The 16,524-nt window shown below is 33.5% G+C and overlaps 1 protein-coding gene across 3 annotated transcripts in view; it reads left to right on the plus strand.

The window, feature by feature from the left end:
* LOC126893339 (NAD-dependent protein deacylase-like) overlaps nucleotides 1-16,524 on the plus strand; it is a 102,992-nt gene that overhangs the window by 3,431 nt on the left and 83,037 nt on the right. For 2 of the 3 annotated variants that reach the window (XM_050663399.1, XM_050663401.1), the window contains exons 4-5: nucleotides 1,579-1,718; nucleotides 3,202-3,473. In XM_050663399.1, coding sequence (XP_050519356.1) covers nucleotides 1,579-1,718; nucleotides 3,202-3,416 — 355 coding nt within the window. In that variant the 3' untranslated portion in view covers nucleotides 3,417-3,473. Of the gene's footprint in view, nucleotides 1-1,578; nucleotides 1,719-3,201; nucleotides 3,474-16,524 lie in introns of those variants that run through there. The other variant, XM_050663402.1, reaches the window with a different exon arrangement.

A 16,524-nucleotide genomic window follows, 5' to 3' on the forward strand; every position in this document is an offset into this window, starting at 1 on the left:
GAATTTTTAAAATTTTAGACGAATTAAAAATTTTGTATGACAGTAATGACAGTTTGAATGATGGCGGTTTCAATGTTTAATCGATAGTTGTTATCAATATCTATTGAATACCTAATTATTAAATCTGTAAAGTTTTTATTTATGTTTTATGAATATAATAATTGCAAAATACTACAGAATTTCACTTTCTGACATAAATTTAATTAACAATAACGTAAAGTTTGTACAATATTTTTAATACTTAAAGTAAATAAATTTTAAGTTCACTCAAATAAATAATCGATTACTGCCATCGACTACTTACATTCAATCTCAGTTAATTTGATTAATAATCGCGACAGGTAAAGTAAAATTCTTCTTTCAGTACAATAAAGTGTTACTTTACTGCCGCAAACGGCGGCAAATGAGTACAATAATGAATGACTTTAGTGACAGTTGGTGATAATGGGTATTCGTGTAATTTGAACTATACGATAGTAAAAATGACTCATGGCACACGGCAGTGGCAGAGTTATCTTGGGCTATCGGAAACAACAGACACCTGTTATTCCTTTATTTATTTCCAACTGTCTTAGCATTGTTTAAAAAAGGCTAAGACTATTTAAAAAATTATTTTTTAAACAATGGTCTTTTAAACAATGAAAGAGCCACTGTTCTTAAATAACATAACATCGTTCGGATGGCAGACGAAATTGATACAACCGAAACTGACTGAGTCTTTTTACCTAGAAATGAACAATACTCTATACTGTCTATACTATACTCTATACAACTGTAGTTAAGTTAGATGTGTACTGTGCATATATATTTCATGTTATTTCAATTATATCGGACTTTATCTATACATATACTGTATTTTATTAATTTTTACCATACTCTCCGGCTAACCCGGATTTTCGATAACCCGGATCGGCCGCGGTCCCGATTAATCCGATTTATCGAGGTTCCACTGTATCCTAATTGAGTCAGATATTAAAATTATATAAAACCTATAAAATAAACCGTAATTTGATAAATTTGGAGGTCTATAAAATGGGAAAAATCTCCAAAAACCTCCTAAAAATCAGATATTCGGATTTTTGAAGGTGGCACACCTTACTGAGAAATCCAAAAAAAACAAATATAGTTTTTGACAACATCAAAATAAAAAAATTACACCTGCTGCCATCTCCAAAAGACAGTTATACACTTTTTCAAAAAAAAAATAGAATTAAAATGCATTTTGGGGTTATGTACACTCAACCTACGGGTCTATAAAAAATAGACATGTTTTGTAAAAGCCTCAACTATGCGTGTGAATTTTTTGAAATTTTTAAATTGATTGTATCCCACCTAAAAAGAAATAAAACGAAAAAATTTCATTTTTGTTGGAGGAGGAAGGGGGGTGGAGGATTAAAATTGAGCTGAGTCTTATTTTTAATCACATAGAACATAAAAAAATTTAAAAATTAAAAAAAATGGAATTCTGGGAGTGGGGACATTTTGCCTATCTTAACGGGAGGTACCCTTTGAATTTATCACAAAAATGTGTAGTAAGTGCTATATTGTATGATGAAATCATGGATGATGAAATTTTAGTGATCCTGCTGCTGATGACTACAATCTACCCATAATAGACAAAAAAGATTTGCCCAAATGTAAAAAGTGTCAGAAACTGGTAAGACCATACATTGTGTGGTTTGGAGAAAACCTAGATCTGAAAATTATGCAAACTGCAAGTAAGTACATTTTATTTTTATGCATCTATGCAGCCAAAAATCTTACATCATTTTTGACCTTGAATCTTGCTGAGAACACGTTAGGTCTTAATTCTTGTTCTTCCTCGGCTATTCCTTTTTCAGGAGTCGCTCGTTTTTGTCCATCATGTCTTCTCCACTTAAACCTTTCTCTCTTAAGTCTCTTGCCACACAGTCTTTCCATCTTCTGCTCGAATTTCCTCTACCTCTATATCCGTCAACTTCTAACAGCTTGAGCCTTAGTCCCACATGCTTTTCATTAATACATCTAACGTTACCAAACCATTGCCATCTTTTTTGAGACTGTACCCCGGCTTGCCCTGATCTAGTCTTTGTGACTTTCCCCTTTTTCGTTTGTGGTTCCACGATCTCCAATGTATTCGTCTTAGTCCATATTTCATCCTTCTGCCTTAGGGTGTCTCCGGCGAACTTCTATTTAAGCTTTGCTACTTGGATTGAGACAGTTTTCACTTTTGTTTTGTTACGGATCCATTCGTTTCTTTTCTGGTCTGATAGTTTAATGTTCAGCATTTGTCTTTCCATGGATCTTTCTGTTTTTGCTATTTTTTCTATATTTTCCTTTGTAAACGTCCATGTCTGAGAGCTATATATGAGGACAGGCAGTATGCATTGATTGAAGACTCTTGTTTTTAGGTATTGCGGGTATTTTCTGCTCTTTAGAATATAAGACAGTTTTTCAAATGATGCCCAGGCCAATCCTATTCATCTCTTTATTTCTTTGGTCTGATTTTCTTTATTTAATTTAGTGATTTGTCCTAGATAATAATATACCCTTTTACTCGTTCTATTCTTGTTTGTACCATTGTAATTATTAGTTCTTCTTGTTGATTGGTCTTGGTTTTATTGTAATTCATCTTCAGTCCTATCTTTGCCGCTTCTCTATCTAGTTCTTCCATCATTCTTTATAATTCTTCACTTTTTTCTGTTATTAATACAATATCATCAGCATATCGTAAGTGATTCAGATATTGCTCGTTTATGTTAATACCCAAGCCATTCCAGTGTAGTTGTTTGAACACATCGTCTAGCGCTTGGTTGAATAGCTTGGGCGAGATGTTATCTCCTTGGTTTATTTTAACAGGCTTCGTTTGTTTCATTAGCTTAATAGTTGTTGTTGCCTTGTTGTATATATTTGTAATTAAGTCAGTATATCTGTAGTCTATTCTGCTGTTTTGTAGGGAATTCTTTTCTGCCGAGTGCTCCACACTATCAAATGCCTTTTCAAAGTAAAGCAATGCCATCTATAGCGGGATATGATATTCGTTAGCTTTTCTATTAATATCTTCATCGTTAAAAGGAGGTGACTTGTACTGAAGCTCTAGCTGGTTTTCTTGCCTGGTATCCATCTAATTTAGTTGTTAATCTGTTTGTTAATATTTTGTAAATCATATTAATTTAGAAAAGTGAGAAATTAGATCTTGATAATATTAATTTTATTCTGTAGAAAGTGTTATAGAAGCTTGTGACATCTGTTTGGTGATTGGTACTTCTTCAGTGGTCTACCCAGCTGCAATGTTTGCTCCTAGAGTACTTGAAAGGGGTATGCCAGTAGCAGAATTCAACCTAAATGAAGAGCCAGCTGATGAAATGTTTACTTTCCATTTTCCAGGCAAATGTGGGTCTACATTACCCAAAGCTCTAGAAATTGATTTAGAATGATAGCTTGTTCTGTTATATAATTTATTTTGTTATATTTACTGTAAATTGATTTTAAAATGGGTTTATTATTATGGTAATGAGAAGGTTGACTGGAAAGTTAGTTAAAAATTGAGAAATCATTAATTATGAAAGTAACTTATACAAATTAAATGTGTACATTGATCATATCATGGTAAAGTACAACAAATATGAAATATTCTCTATAATCACAAAATAAGAGTTACATAGTAGAGAGTTTCAAACAAAGAAACAGGCATTTTCTTATTACAGGGCGTTTAGCCTTTTTTAAACTGGGGTAGAAAGGTTTTAAACCTACTAGGTAAGATTCAAGGGCGGATCCAGAGAGGGGGCCATGGCCCCCTCCGAGAATTTAAAAAAATAGAAGTTAAAATAATTGCAGTTCAAATATTTTTAGTTTTAAACACATACTTATATATGCACAAAACAGGGAATACATATTACGTCTTCTGAACTATAATTGAACAAAAGCAGTAACGGAAGCTTCAAGAGTGACATAGGATTTTTAATACAAATGTTGATAATTTGACAAAGTGCCATTTGTTAAAACGATTTTGGCAGCCATCAATAATTGTATCAATTTCAATATTCTGTACACAAAAAGAATAAAAAAGAAATTAGGCGTTACTTGGATCACCAGCACTTAGAACAAAGGAGTTGGTTGGTACTTTCGCACATTAAAAAAGGGATTGTTTTGCAAGTATTGCGTTTTATTTTTCTAATAAAAAATATGGTTACAATAAAGGGATGACTGCCCAAAGCCTTGTCACGAAATCTTTAACATCTTTCGCAAAACTCATGGGCAAAGACGGAGCCATACAAAACCATGAAGTTATCGCAACCCGCAAAAGTCAGATAATAACCAGATAGACCAGATATTAAGCAGATAGGTATTTAAATATTTATTCTTCTTGATATAGTAGTCATGTTGTGACTGGCTGATTGACATAAAGTCCATACCATTAAAAAAAATACCAGATAGACTCCCAGAGGTCTAGACAGATACAAGCAAATAGAGAAAAACTACGACCAATAGTAGAGTCTATAGTGTTCTTAGGTCGAGAAATTATTCCTCTAAGAGGCCATCGTGATGATGTCCTTCTGTTTCTGGAAGAAGATGCTGGACCTAGCAATGAGGGAATTGTTAAGGTTTAAAATAGCATCAGGGGATAAGACTCTTAAACAACACCTATCCACAGCATCCTACCGAGCAACATACGTTAGTGGCACCAATCAAAGTCAATTGATAACATGTTGTGGTTGTGGTGAACAAGTGATTGAACAAATAATGAATCAGGTTCAAAGTGCAAATTTTTACCCTGTCATATTTGACGAAACGACCGACGTATCCCACGTGGAACAGCTTTTTCTAAATTTGAGATACATATTATGTAGGAAAAAGGAAAGATTTCTCATGAGCGATCATATTAAACACATCTTTTCTATGTTGCAGAAAATAGTGAACTAGTACCAGTACTATAAGAACAGCTTATACAGGGTGTTTCATTAATAATTGTCCATATAGTAACTGGAGAAACCTCAGCACAAAATACGAAGATTTAACCTAAAACACTTAAATAAAATGTGGTTCCTTACTGAGTTACAGGGTGTTTTATCTAAAAATTTAAAAACTATTTTTGCTCAGCATTTCAAAACTGTTCGACGTATCCTTTTCATACTTGGCAGAAAGTGCGACTACTATACACCCTACTAAATTATGATAAACAAACGTTTCTAGCTACTACCGGAGGCGTACGACAGGGAATAGTGAATGGTTGACCCTTCTCAAATTCTACGCCACTGGAGGAATTACTATTTTAGTATCATTTTTAAATTCTCCAATACTTTCTACGTAAATAATATACTCTTTATTAGTAACGATAAAGGCCATTAGTTTTCGAGATATTTGAAGTTAAATATTAAACGGCACAGTTATTTTGATTAATTTATGATATATTCATATGATTAAAATTTAAAAATTATTTGTACCCAGTACTTTAAAACTATTTGGCGTATCCTTATCATATTTGGCAGAAAGTGTAGGTACTGTACACCCTACTAAATTAAGATAAATAAACGTTTCTAGCTACTACCAGAGGCGTACGACAGGAGATAGTGGCTGGTTGGCCCTTCCCTGACGAAATTGCTATTTTAGATTTTTTGATTTTCCAATACTTTTTATGTAAATAATATACTCTTCATTAGTAACGATAAAATGATTAGTTTTCGAGATATTTCAAATGAAAAGTGAAGCGATACAATACATTAATCAAAATAACCGTGTCGTTTCATTTTTAACTTCAAAGATCTCGAAAACTAATGACTTTATCGTTACGAATGAAGAGTATATTATTTTCATAGAAAGTATTGGAGAACCCAAAAATTAAACTAAAATAGCAATTCCGCCAGTGGCGTAGAATTCGGAAAGGGTCAATCATTCACTTTTCCCCGTCGTACGCCTCTGGTAATAGCCATAAACGTTTGTTTAAAATAATTTAGTAGTTTGTACAGTACCTATACTTCCTGCCAAGTATGAAAAGGATACGTTGAATAGTTTTAAAATGCTGAGCAAAAATAGTTTTTAAATTTTTAGATAAAACACCCTGTAACTCAGTAAGGAACCAAATTTTATTTAAGAGTTTTAGGTTAAATCTTCGTATTTTGTGCTAAGGTTTCTCCAGTTACTATATGGACAATTATTAATGAAACACCCTGTAGAAGTAAATATTATACATGTACTTGCGTTGGCCAATTTTTATTTGTGACACGGTGACAGACAAATATAGCTTGTTTTGTATGTTCGTTCATGGGTAATCTTTCATTTTTCCCCACTGTACACAATAAAAACATTCGTGAAAACTTTGTCAAGTTCATTGACGATTATGAGAAGATAAAAATAATTAGTGAAAATCAGTAATGAAGGGAAGAAGAAGACCTGACAGGAGAAGCATTGGGAAAAATAGTATTAAACTTGTTGAAAGAACTGCACTTGGATCCGAAAAAAATTGTAGGAATCGGTACTGATTTTAATAATACTTTAAAAACGATAAGTTTTAAATGTCTTTATGGCACTCAATAGTGTGTGAAAAGTGCCTTAAAACTCACCATTGTAACCCAAATTTTAAAAAATTACCCCCAGACCGACCCCCGGTCTCCCTCCCCAAAAAAAGTTCATGGCCCCTCCCGAAAATCGGTCCTGGATCCGCCCTTGGTAAGATGTACCTAGTACTGTTGGATTCGATCCGGAAAGTAACAAATGCTTGGATCTTGGTTTCCAAAGTATGGATTATATGTGCTGCAAGCACCCCTGACCAGTCGCCTACCATCTAAAACCACCCCTTCTTCAGGCAAGGCACCCCAGGACGAGTTCAATCGGTGAACGAAAAATTGGGATGCCTTACTCTACTTAAAATAACATGCGGCCCATGACCCCAATAAGAGCCCATGACCGCAATATATCTAATTTGTAACCTGATCCACCCTGTTCCTGTCCCATTTTTGTTTATTAGTTGTGTAATTACGGCGTTTTCAATTCTAGATCGTATTTGGGTTGTTTGATCCCATTTCGAGTTGACGACTGTTCCAAGGTATACATATGATTCTACATGTTGAATTAAATGTTGCGGTTAAGTCCTCTTTTTTCACTCGCTCTTTGTAGTACACTGTCTATAATATGCTGAAGTTCGTCGATACTGCTGGCAATTACAACTGTATCGTCCGCATATCAGTTTATCTAATTATTACTCCAGTAAATTTCAATATTTTTTTCACTTACGAAAATATTTAAATGTACAGACATAAATTAATCGATGATTATACACTACTGTTTTGTCTATATTTTTTTTTATTAACTTAATGCATCAACAACTAAATACTAATGACCATTGGAATGGTACAGTTGATTTTGCAATCAGATGCCTAGTGTAGTGTGTGTGTTGAGTAAATGTCTTGTCTAAATGTGTGTAAAACAGTCGACGTCATTGTCTTTACAAAGAGACGCTAATTGTATCCGAACAATGCATTATATGAGGTCTTATAAAAATTAAATTTGCCAGAAAGTAAATAAAACTGGAATTGTTTATAGATGCGCCCCACGTTACATGCTAGAGCTTCTGTAATCTATGTATTATGCCAAAACTAGTATAATCCCCCAGTAAACATTTTGTGACATTTTGAGCCTTGTTTAACTTTCAACCATGATTGTATACCGTCACGGTTCCAAGCATAAAAATTGTATATTTGAATTGGAAAAACACTGTGACGTTATACAATCATGATTGGAAGTCAAACAAGGTTCAAAATGTTTACGGGGGAGGGGGCACTTTTCTAAAGAAAACCGCGTGATTCGTAGTTCCATGGTTACAAACTGTTGTTTTATTGACTTCCAAAAGGCATTTGATCGTGTTAAGCACTCTATATTGATCGAAGATCTAAAAGACATTGGCTTGGACGGCAGAGATGTTCGAATAATTGCAAATTTATATTGGAATCAAACAACATCAGTTTAAGTAGATAGTGTGGAATCACAGGCTCTTAATATTAAAAGAGGAGTACGTCAGGGATGCCTCTTGTCACCCCTGCTTTTCAACGTTTACTCCGAAAGAATTTTTAGAAAAGCACTTTCCGAAAAACAGGAAGGAATACTTGTGAACGGTGAAGTCATCAATAATTTGCGAGATGCGGACGATACAGTACTCCTAGCTTCTAGTCAAGAAGATCTGCAAACACTACTTGATAGTGTCGTTGAGAGTTGTAGGGAGGCAGGTCTGGATCTGAACATACGGAAAACCAAAATACTCGTAATAAGTAAACAACAGCATATAAAACCGTCTATATATGTAAATAATACCAAACTTGAGCAAGTTGATAAAATCGTTTACCTTGGACAGCAATTAAATTGTAACGCAGAAACTCACGGCGAAATTAGATCTAGGATAGAGCAGGCTAGAGCTGTTTTTAGAAGGATGTCCAAGGTGTTGTGTAAGAGACCTAAAATTGGTCTTACTTTTCTCGGTCTTACTTTATGGTGTCGAGTCCTGGACTGTGAATAAAATCGATCTAAATCGCCTTGAGGCTTTTGAAATGTGGTGCTATAGAAGAATTTTTAAAGTTTCCTGGGTGGAGAAGATTCGAAACTTCACAATACTAGAACGTCTCAGCAAGACTACTGAGATCATAAAAAGCATCAAGCAGAGAAAGCTGGAGTATTTCGGACATGTAATGAGAGGTCCCAAATATAGGTTGCTACAAAATATTATGCAAGGAAAAATAGCAGGCAAACGCAGTCCAGGACGACGAAGAACCTCATGGTTGAAGAACTTTCGAGATTGGTATGGTATTGATGCAAGCATGCTATATTTAGGGTGGCAGTGAATAAAATTAAGATAGCTATGATGGTAACCAACGTTCTGAAAGGACATGGTACATGAAGGAGAAGATGGTTACAAAATTCGTTTTCAATGTTTTGCCAGATTTTCTTAAAATCCGGCAAACGCGCATCTATTGCCATTTAATACATCACTGCTGCCATCTACTACATTTTCTCATGTATTAAGTGATAGCCGAACTAATTTATCACTAGCAAAATTCCAACTTGATATGGTAATATCAACAAAATCCCCAGATTGCAGCTTTTAATTATAATTTTTATCTTTAGGTACAGTTAATTTAAAAGTTGTGGCAGTATGGATAATAAAAATTTGCTTAAAATAAAGATTTTTGCATAATTAATAATTTATGGTAGTTACTTTGTACCTGAATTCAAAAATAATTACACAAAAGCAATTTTTCGGACGGGTTACCAAGTAAGTTGTGACATGAATTTCTTAAGTACAGTTATAAAAAATTTACTGCCTTTTTTGAAAATTTTAACTAGATACCATTAAAATAGAAAGTTTACAGTTCACGTACATACCCATGAGTTGAAGATTGGTTTTGCAATAGTGACGGTAACTGTACCTAAAATCTATACAAATTTTAACATTGTGTCATACCATCTTAATTAATTTGGTACGAACATTTTTTCTTGTGGCATCTTAATGCAATTTACTGTTTTTATTTAGAATAAGTCACAATTTGACTTTAAAACTGTTTTGATATTTAGTCTCAAAATACAAAACATTTATAAAACGATTTCCGAAGTGGAAATCAAAATGTTGAATTAAGCGCGTGATATGGTTACTTCAGTCAGGTGCCGTCCAGTAGAATGGCTCCTAGCCGAGTTCCCTCTCCTTCGATAGGCAGCGGATGTGTTTAACTTATTTTAAAGTACAATTGTGACATATTCCCAATAAAAATAGTAAGCTGCCATCTAAACCAGTTCGCCCAAATCTGATTGTCTTAGAACATTGTTCAAAGAGACGATAGGTCAAATAAAAACAATAAGTTTGGCAAAAATATTGAACCTCTCCTCTTTAGTTGCTTCCACTAATGAATTTTCGACAATATATTGGACGGATCTAATATCCCTACCTACCTCTTTTTAAATAGGTGTTTTTCACTCCCTTTCACGTAAAGTCAATAAGTATAGTACGTTTCAAGATATTTTAGAAAACCGTATCTTAATCCTATTACCAAGTCTGTATTTGAGTAGTGTCGTTAAATTTCGAGTACTGGGCATACTGAATAGCAGGTATAATGATTAAAAGTACAATAGATTAAAATTTCTTAATTCCTATCTGGATCAAAATTCAAATATCACACCATTCAAATACAAATGACTTTGTAATGAGCTTAAGATTACGGTTTTATAAAATATTTTGAAAGATACTATACGTTAGATTATTTCCCAGCCTGTATGGTGAACCCACCATACTGATTTAAGACTTGCAATTATTTTCTTTCCCTGTTCTATTCGGTGTCTAATTTCCTTTTGTCCTAGCCCATCGGTTGTTCCTAGATATTTAAACGATTTTATCTGTTACTTCCACGTCATTGTCAATCGCAACCTCAAAATATTTTAGCTTCAGAGTTAAACACTAAATATTCTATTTTTTGTAAAGTTTTGTTCCCATTCTTTTTTTTTTTTTTTTTTTTTTTTTTTTTTTTTTATTATCAGCATCAACCACTTTGGGTTATTAGCTGTACTGTCATTAATACATGGTTACTTAAATCTAATAACATTTTGACTATTACATAAGTTCACATTTAGGTAACAATATAATTTACAAATTAAGAATTATAAAATGTTAACAGTGGTTATAGTTTGCTTAAAACATTAATGTCTTTCAAATAATTAAACAAATGTGTAAGCTTACAGTGTGATCCTAAGACTGCTTTTATATTGAGAGGTATGGAGTGTTTTTGTCTTTCATTAAGATATTTAGGACACTCTATTAATATATGTGTTACATTGATGTCGCAATTACACAGGTCACAAATAGGGCGATTTGACTTAGAGATTAGGTAGCTGTGAGTAAGTCTGCTATGCCCTATGCGTAAACGATTTAGCTTCACAAACAGCTGGCGATTTAGGTCTATCTCACACCAAGGTTCAATTGAGGGCTTTATTGTGTGTAGAGATGATTGTGAAAGATTCCATTCGTTTTCCCATTTGTTTAACACTTTTTCTTTAAGGAATGGTTTGTAATCGGAAACAGGCACTAAGTTCACTAACACTGAAGACGCACTGTGTATTGCTTCTCTGGCATGGAAATCTGCTTTTTCGTTTCCTTGAAGTCCAATGTGTGATGGAACCCATATAAAGCTTACTTGCTGCATCGTGTTCTTCAGTAAATGTAATTGTTCTTTTATTAAAATACTTATAGGATTACTTGTATATAACTGTTCTATCGTATGTAATGCACTGAGTGAGTCGGTAATTATGACAGATTTTGGAATTTTTTGAGTACGAATGTGAATGAGGGCTTGCAGAATTGAATATAGTTCTCCAGAGTAAATACTGCAAGTGGAAGATAATTTAAATTGTAATATAGTGTTTGAATCTACAACTGCCGATCCCACACCATCAGCAGTCTTAGATGAATCTGTATAAATATAACAATGATCTGGGAAAGAAGCAAGTATGTTGAGAAAAGATTGATTAATTGTTGCATGGGGGGTATCAAGCTTATTGTATTTAGAGAGAGTTAGATCACATATTGCAGGAGGAAAGGTCCAGGGCGGAGGAGTAACTGTATTTGTCTGATTAAAAAATTTTGGGAATTGAATATTATTGAGAGAGAGATATTTTCTGATTCTCTCGTAAAAGGGAGGGTTAGTTCTTTTTTTATTTACATAAGTTGCTTTGAAACGTTCTGCAATAGTGTGGTGGAAAGTGGGATGCGATTCTATTGCATATATGGATGATGCGTAGACTAATGACAAGTACATTCTTCGGAAATTTAAAGGTGGTTCTCCGGTTAAACATTGTAAACTATTAATGGGGCTAGTACAGAATGCTCCTGTGGCTATTCTTAATGCTGTATTTTGTATGACTTCTAGTTGAGCAAGAAGTGTCTTCTTTGCAGATGAGTATACAATTGATCCATAATCGAGTTTGGATCGTACTAGAGATTTGTAAATAAGAATCAAACTTTTACAATCTGAACCCCAATTACGATTGCACAGTGTACGCATTAAATTGAGACCAGATTGACAGGATTGTTTAATGTGCATAATGTGGTACTTCCAAGATAGCTTTTTATCAAAGATCATTCCTAGAAATTTTAAGTGTTCCACATAAGTTAAGTTGTTTCCATATAACTGAAGATCTGGAGTTGTAGACTGCCGTTTTTTTGAAAATAAAATACATTTAGTTTTGGTTGTAGAGAATTGCAATCCTACAGCTTTCGACCAGTTTTCAAGGTGATTTAATGCACATTGTAAATTTTTCTGTATAGAAAGAATATTTTTTCCTCTTGAATATATGACTAAATCGTCAGCGTATAATCTCGCTTTAACAAGTTGTGGAAAGTTTTCTAAGATTTTGTTTATTGCTACTAAGAATAGTGTTGAACTAATAACAGATCCCTGAGGTGTTCCATTTGTTTGGTCTTTAGTGCTGGATAGTGTACCATTTATCTTAACCTTAAATTGTCTCTTACTAAGAAAATTTTGAATGAAATATAGCATGTTACCTTTGACGCCCCACTGACTTAGTGTGTTAAGAATGTCGTATCTCCAAGCCATGTCAAACGCTTTTGTTATATCGAAAAAAACCGCAAGACATTCCTGTCCAATTGCAAACGATTCATTTATCTCGGATTCTAGGTCAATTAAATTATCTAAAGTGGATCTGTTCCTGCGAAAGCCGCTTTGTTCATTGATTATTAATTTATTATTTTCCAAAAACCACCTTAGTCTATTATTCACCATTTTTTCCAAGATTTTACACATTGTGTTGGTAAGCGAAATTGGCCTATAGGATTCGGGATCAGTTCGTGGTTTATTTGGTTTTAGTAATGGAACTATTATCGCCTGCGTCCATTTTGTGGGAAACTCATTATTAGTCCAAATTCTGTTGTATAGGTTAAGAAGATATTGTTTTCCATTATCTGGTAGATTTTGTAAGAAACTAACAGGAATATCGTCTGGTCCTGGCGCCGATTTTTTGCTGGTACTTAAAGAGTGATTAAGCTCTTCCATGGTAAATGCTATATTAAGAGGATTATCTTCAATGCAATTAAAATCTATTAATTTATTTTCCAAAATCATCTTGGTATTGATAAATTCTTTAGAAAAGTTGTTATTGCTGGAGTTCATTTCAAATTGTTTTGCTAATAAATCTGCTATTTCGTTATTAGATGTTACTATCTGTTTGTTATTGCATAGAAATGGAATCTTTTTATAGGTATTACTTCCAGATATTTTTCTAACTTTTTCCCATACGGTGCTTATAGGCATAGTGGAATTAATAGAGGACATAAATTCTTGCCAAGATTTTTTTCTGTTCTTTTTAGTTATATATCTAGCTTGAGCCCGTAACTTCTTATATTCTATAGTATTTTCAAGTGTTTTGTGACGTTTCAATTTGTTAAAGGATTTTTTATATTTCTTTATTATATCAGTACACTCTGCGTTCCACCATGGTAATGAATTTCTTTTATGTAGAGTTTGTGTTTTACCTATATGATTTTCACCGGCAAGATGGATTAATGATATAAACGAATTCAAAAGTTCATCTATATGATGATTTTCGGTGACTTCTTTTAAGCTATGGCAGTTCTGTTGAATATACTTTTTGAATAAATACCAATCGGCATTCTTTAGATTCCATTTTGGAATTGGGGTTGTATTAGTATCTTCATAGTTACTGTTAAAAGAGACTTTAATAGGATAATGATCACTTCCAAATAAAAACGGAATTACATCCCATGAAAACTTTGCTGACAGTAGAGGATCACATAATGACAGGTCGATAGCTGATGAAGTACCTGTATGAATATTATATCTTGTTGATTGTCCATCATTCAGTACGTTTAGGTTTTTTGAGGTAATTATGTTTTCTAAAATTTTGCCCTTGGAATTTATTCCAAGAGATCCCCATATTGGATTATGGCTGTTAAAATCACCAACGATTATTCTGGGAGTGGGAATCTGATCTAATATATCTGAAATATCTGCTTCTGTGATAGGTAAGTCAGGTGGAATATAAATATTACAGATATTCATTTTTTGTGGAAAGGACACTGATACTCCTACTACTTCTAAATTACTATTGATTACTAATGCTTCTGATTCATATTTTTTGTTAACATACGTAACAACTCCTCCACTAGCGATATTTGCGTTTTCTCGGTTTTTATGGAAACAAGAATAATTCTTCATGTCATAACTATGATATCCATTAAAGTTTGTTTCTTGTAAACATATTATTGATGGTGAGATTATTGAACATAAATGTTTAAGCATTTCTAAACGGGGATAAAACCCGTTAACATTCCATTGTAGTATCGGTTCGAAGATTTTAGTTTATTTCTGGAGCTGAATTTGTCGAACAATCACTATCTTGATAAGCGGGATCGTCTAGCATTTTTTCGATTTTGTTTATTAATTTAGTGCATTTAGTTTTCATGCTTTTTTCTGTAAAATATGGCTTAATTGTTGTTAACATGTAAATAAAGTTGGGTGTATCCGTTGTGTATGTTTGTAATAAACTAATGGGATCAGTCGAGCTAGTATAATTTTCAAAAAAGTCAAGTGTTTGTTCATATGTTAAGTTAAAATTATTTGACGTATCGTGAAATACTGTTTTTGTTGGCATCATTATTTCCTGAATTGATCTGGTAGATTCAGTTTGCTTTTTTTGTTTCTTTTTGGTTTGTGTTGGTACTTTAAATTCTTTATTTAATTCTTCAGTGGGAGATGGAGTAGTATTAATTTCCGAAATTGTTCTCTTATTGGTCGTTGACTGATCCTTAGATATACAATTAGTTTCCATAATTAATACGGGGGGCATTAAATTAGTATCTGTTTGTTGGTTAAGTGAAGGTTCGGCACTAGAATTACTGACTGGATGATTTGGTTCCATTTCTAGGGGTGATGGAATAGACTTGGGGGATTCTTGTGGTTGTTGTTGTATTGGTTGTTGTTGTACTGGTTGTTGTTGTATTGGTTGTGGTTGTATTGGTTGTTGTTGTATTGGTTGTTGTTGTTGTATTGGTTGTTGTTGTATTGGTTGTTGTTGCATTGGTTGTTGTTGTATTGGTTGTTGTTGTATTGGTTGTTGTTGTATTGGTTGTTGCGGTTGGTGTTGGATATGAGAGGAATCATTTTGTTGATTATGATTTGAACAATTTGCTGCAACGTGACCTGTGTTCTTACAGATAAAACATGAAGGTTTATCTAAACTTAAATATATGCGATACGAAGTTTGATCATATGTCATTAAGAAAGAAGAGGGAAGGTCTATATCTACAAGTGGTTGAATATAAGTTTGTCTTCTAAAACTGAGGACGTGTTGAAATTCTGGAAGTTGACTACCGATTCTAAGGAAGGTTAAAGGTGACATTAATTTAAGACCAAATTTGGTTAACTCATTCTCTATTAGAATATGTGGAATAGAAGGGCAAACACCCGATAGTAACAGTCTTTCGTTTGGAGTTATCAATTTTCGTGCTTTTAGATTTTCGCCTTTAATTGTTATTTCTGCTGGACCGGACATAAATTTTTCCACCAGGGATTCGCTGGAGAGATAAATACATATTCTGTTATTTGATAGCCTTGATGAAAATAAAATATTCCGTGGATGAACAACTTCACCAAGTGCTATTAAGTACTCTTCTATTTTAGTATCAGGTAGCGAATTAAATAAAATTGCTTGCAGCTTTGAAGGAAATTGAATTGAAGAAGCATTGTTAAGCACAGTTGAATATGAGGTTTTGTTTTGAGGTTGTTGATGATCTTCAGTCATGATTGTTGACAAATTAGTTAGGTCGGATCTGGTATCATTTGGTATACTCATTAGTAATTATAAACCAGTTTCAGAACCAGAACTAGTTCCGAGAACTGGCCTTTCGGCCGTCACTTAACCTTACAAACGGTATGCTTTGTAATGTTTTGAATAAATAAATAATAAAAACTCACTGGTTTATTCCGTAAGGTAACTGCACTATATACTATTACTTTTTGCTTATTTTCAAGTTTATTTGGATATAAACTACTTGAAAAAAGATGATTTTTTGGGACTGAAATGTAAACACAGTTTGTGTTACCATGTTCAGGACCGGACCTCGTTCCCATTCTTTATATGCTCCATATGGTCTTCTCAACGTAAATTCCAGATCATAGGAGTCCTGTCCAACAATAGCTTGGTCATCTGCTAAGTTAATGCTGGTTAAGTAGCCGTCGGCCACCGGTATCCCCATACCATCCCAGCTGGTATGGGTAAATGTGGCTTTTCTACGATATGTTGTATAATAAAGAGATTATCAATAGGTACCTCCGATCTTTGGGATTCCCCAAATTAGGACTTTGTTAATTAATGTTATCTCACACAATGTTATAAAGATTTTATTTTGTTGAAACTGTTATAGCTTTATTATTATGGAATTTTGTTTTTTGTAAATATTAATTTTACAGTTAATCGAACTGTGATAAAAAACATTTTCAGTCAAAGAATGATGTGTTTAAAAATATAATATATATTTGA

Source organism: Diabrotica virgifera, chromosome 10 (genome assembly GCF_917563875.1).
Source record: "Diabrotica virgifera virgifera chromosome 10, PGI_DIABVI_V3a".
NCBI classification, from domain to species: domain Eukaryota; kingdom Metazoa; phylum Arthropoda; class Insecta; order Coleoptera; family Chrysomelidae; genus Diabrotica; species Diabrotica virgifera.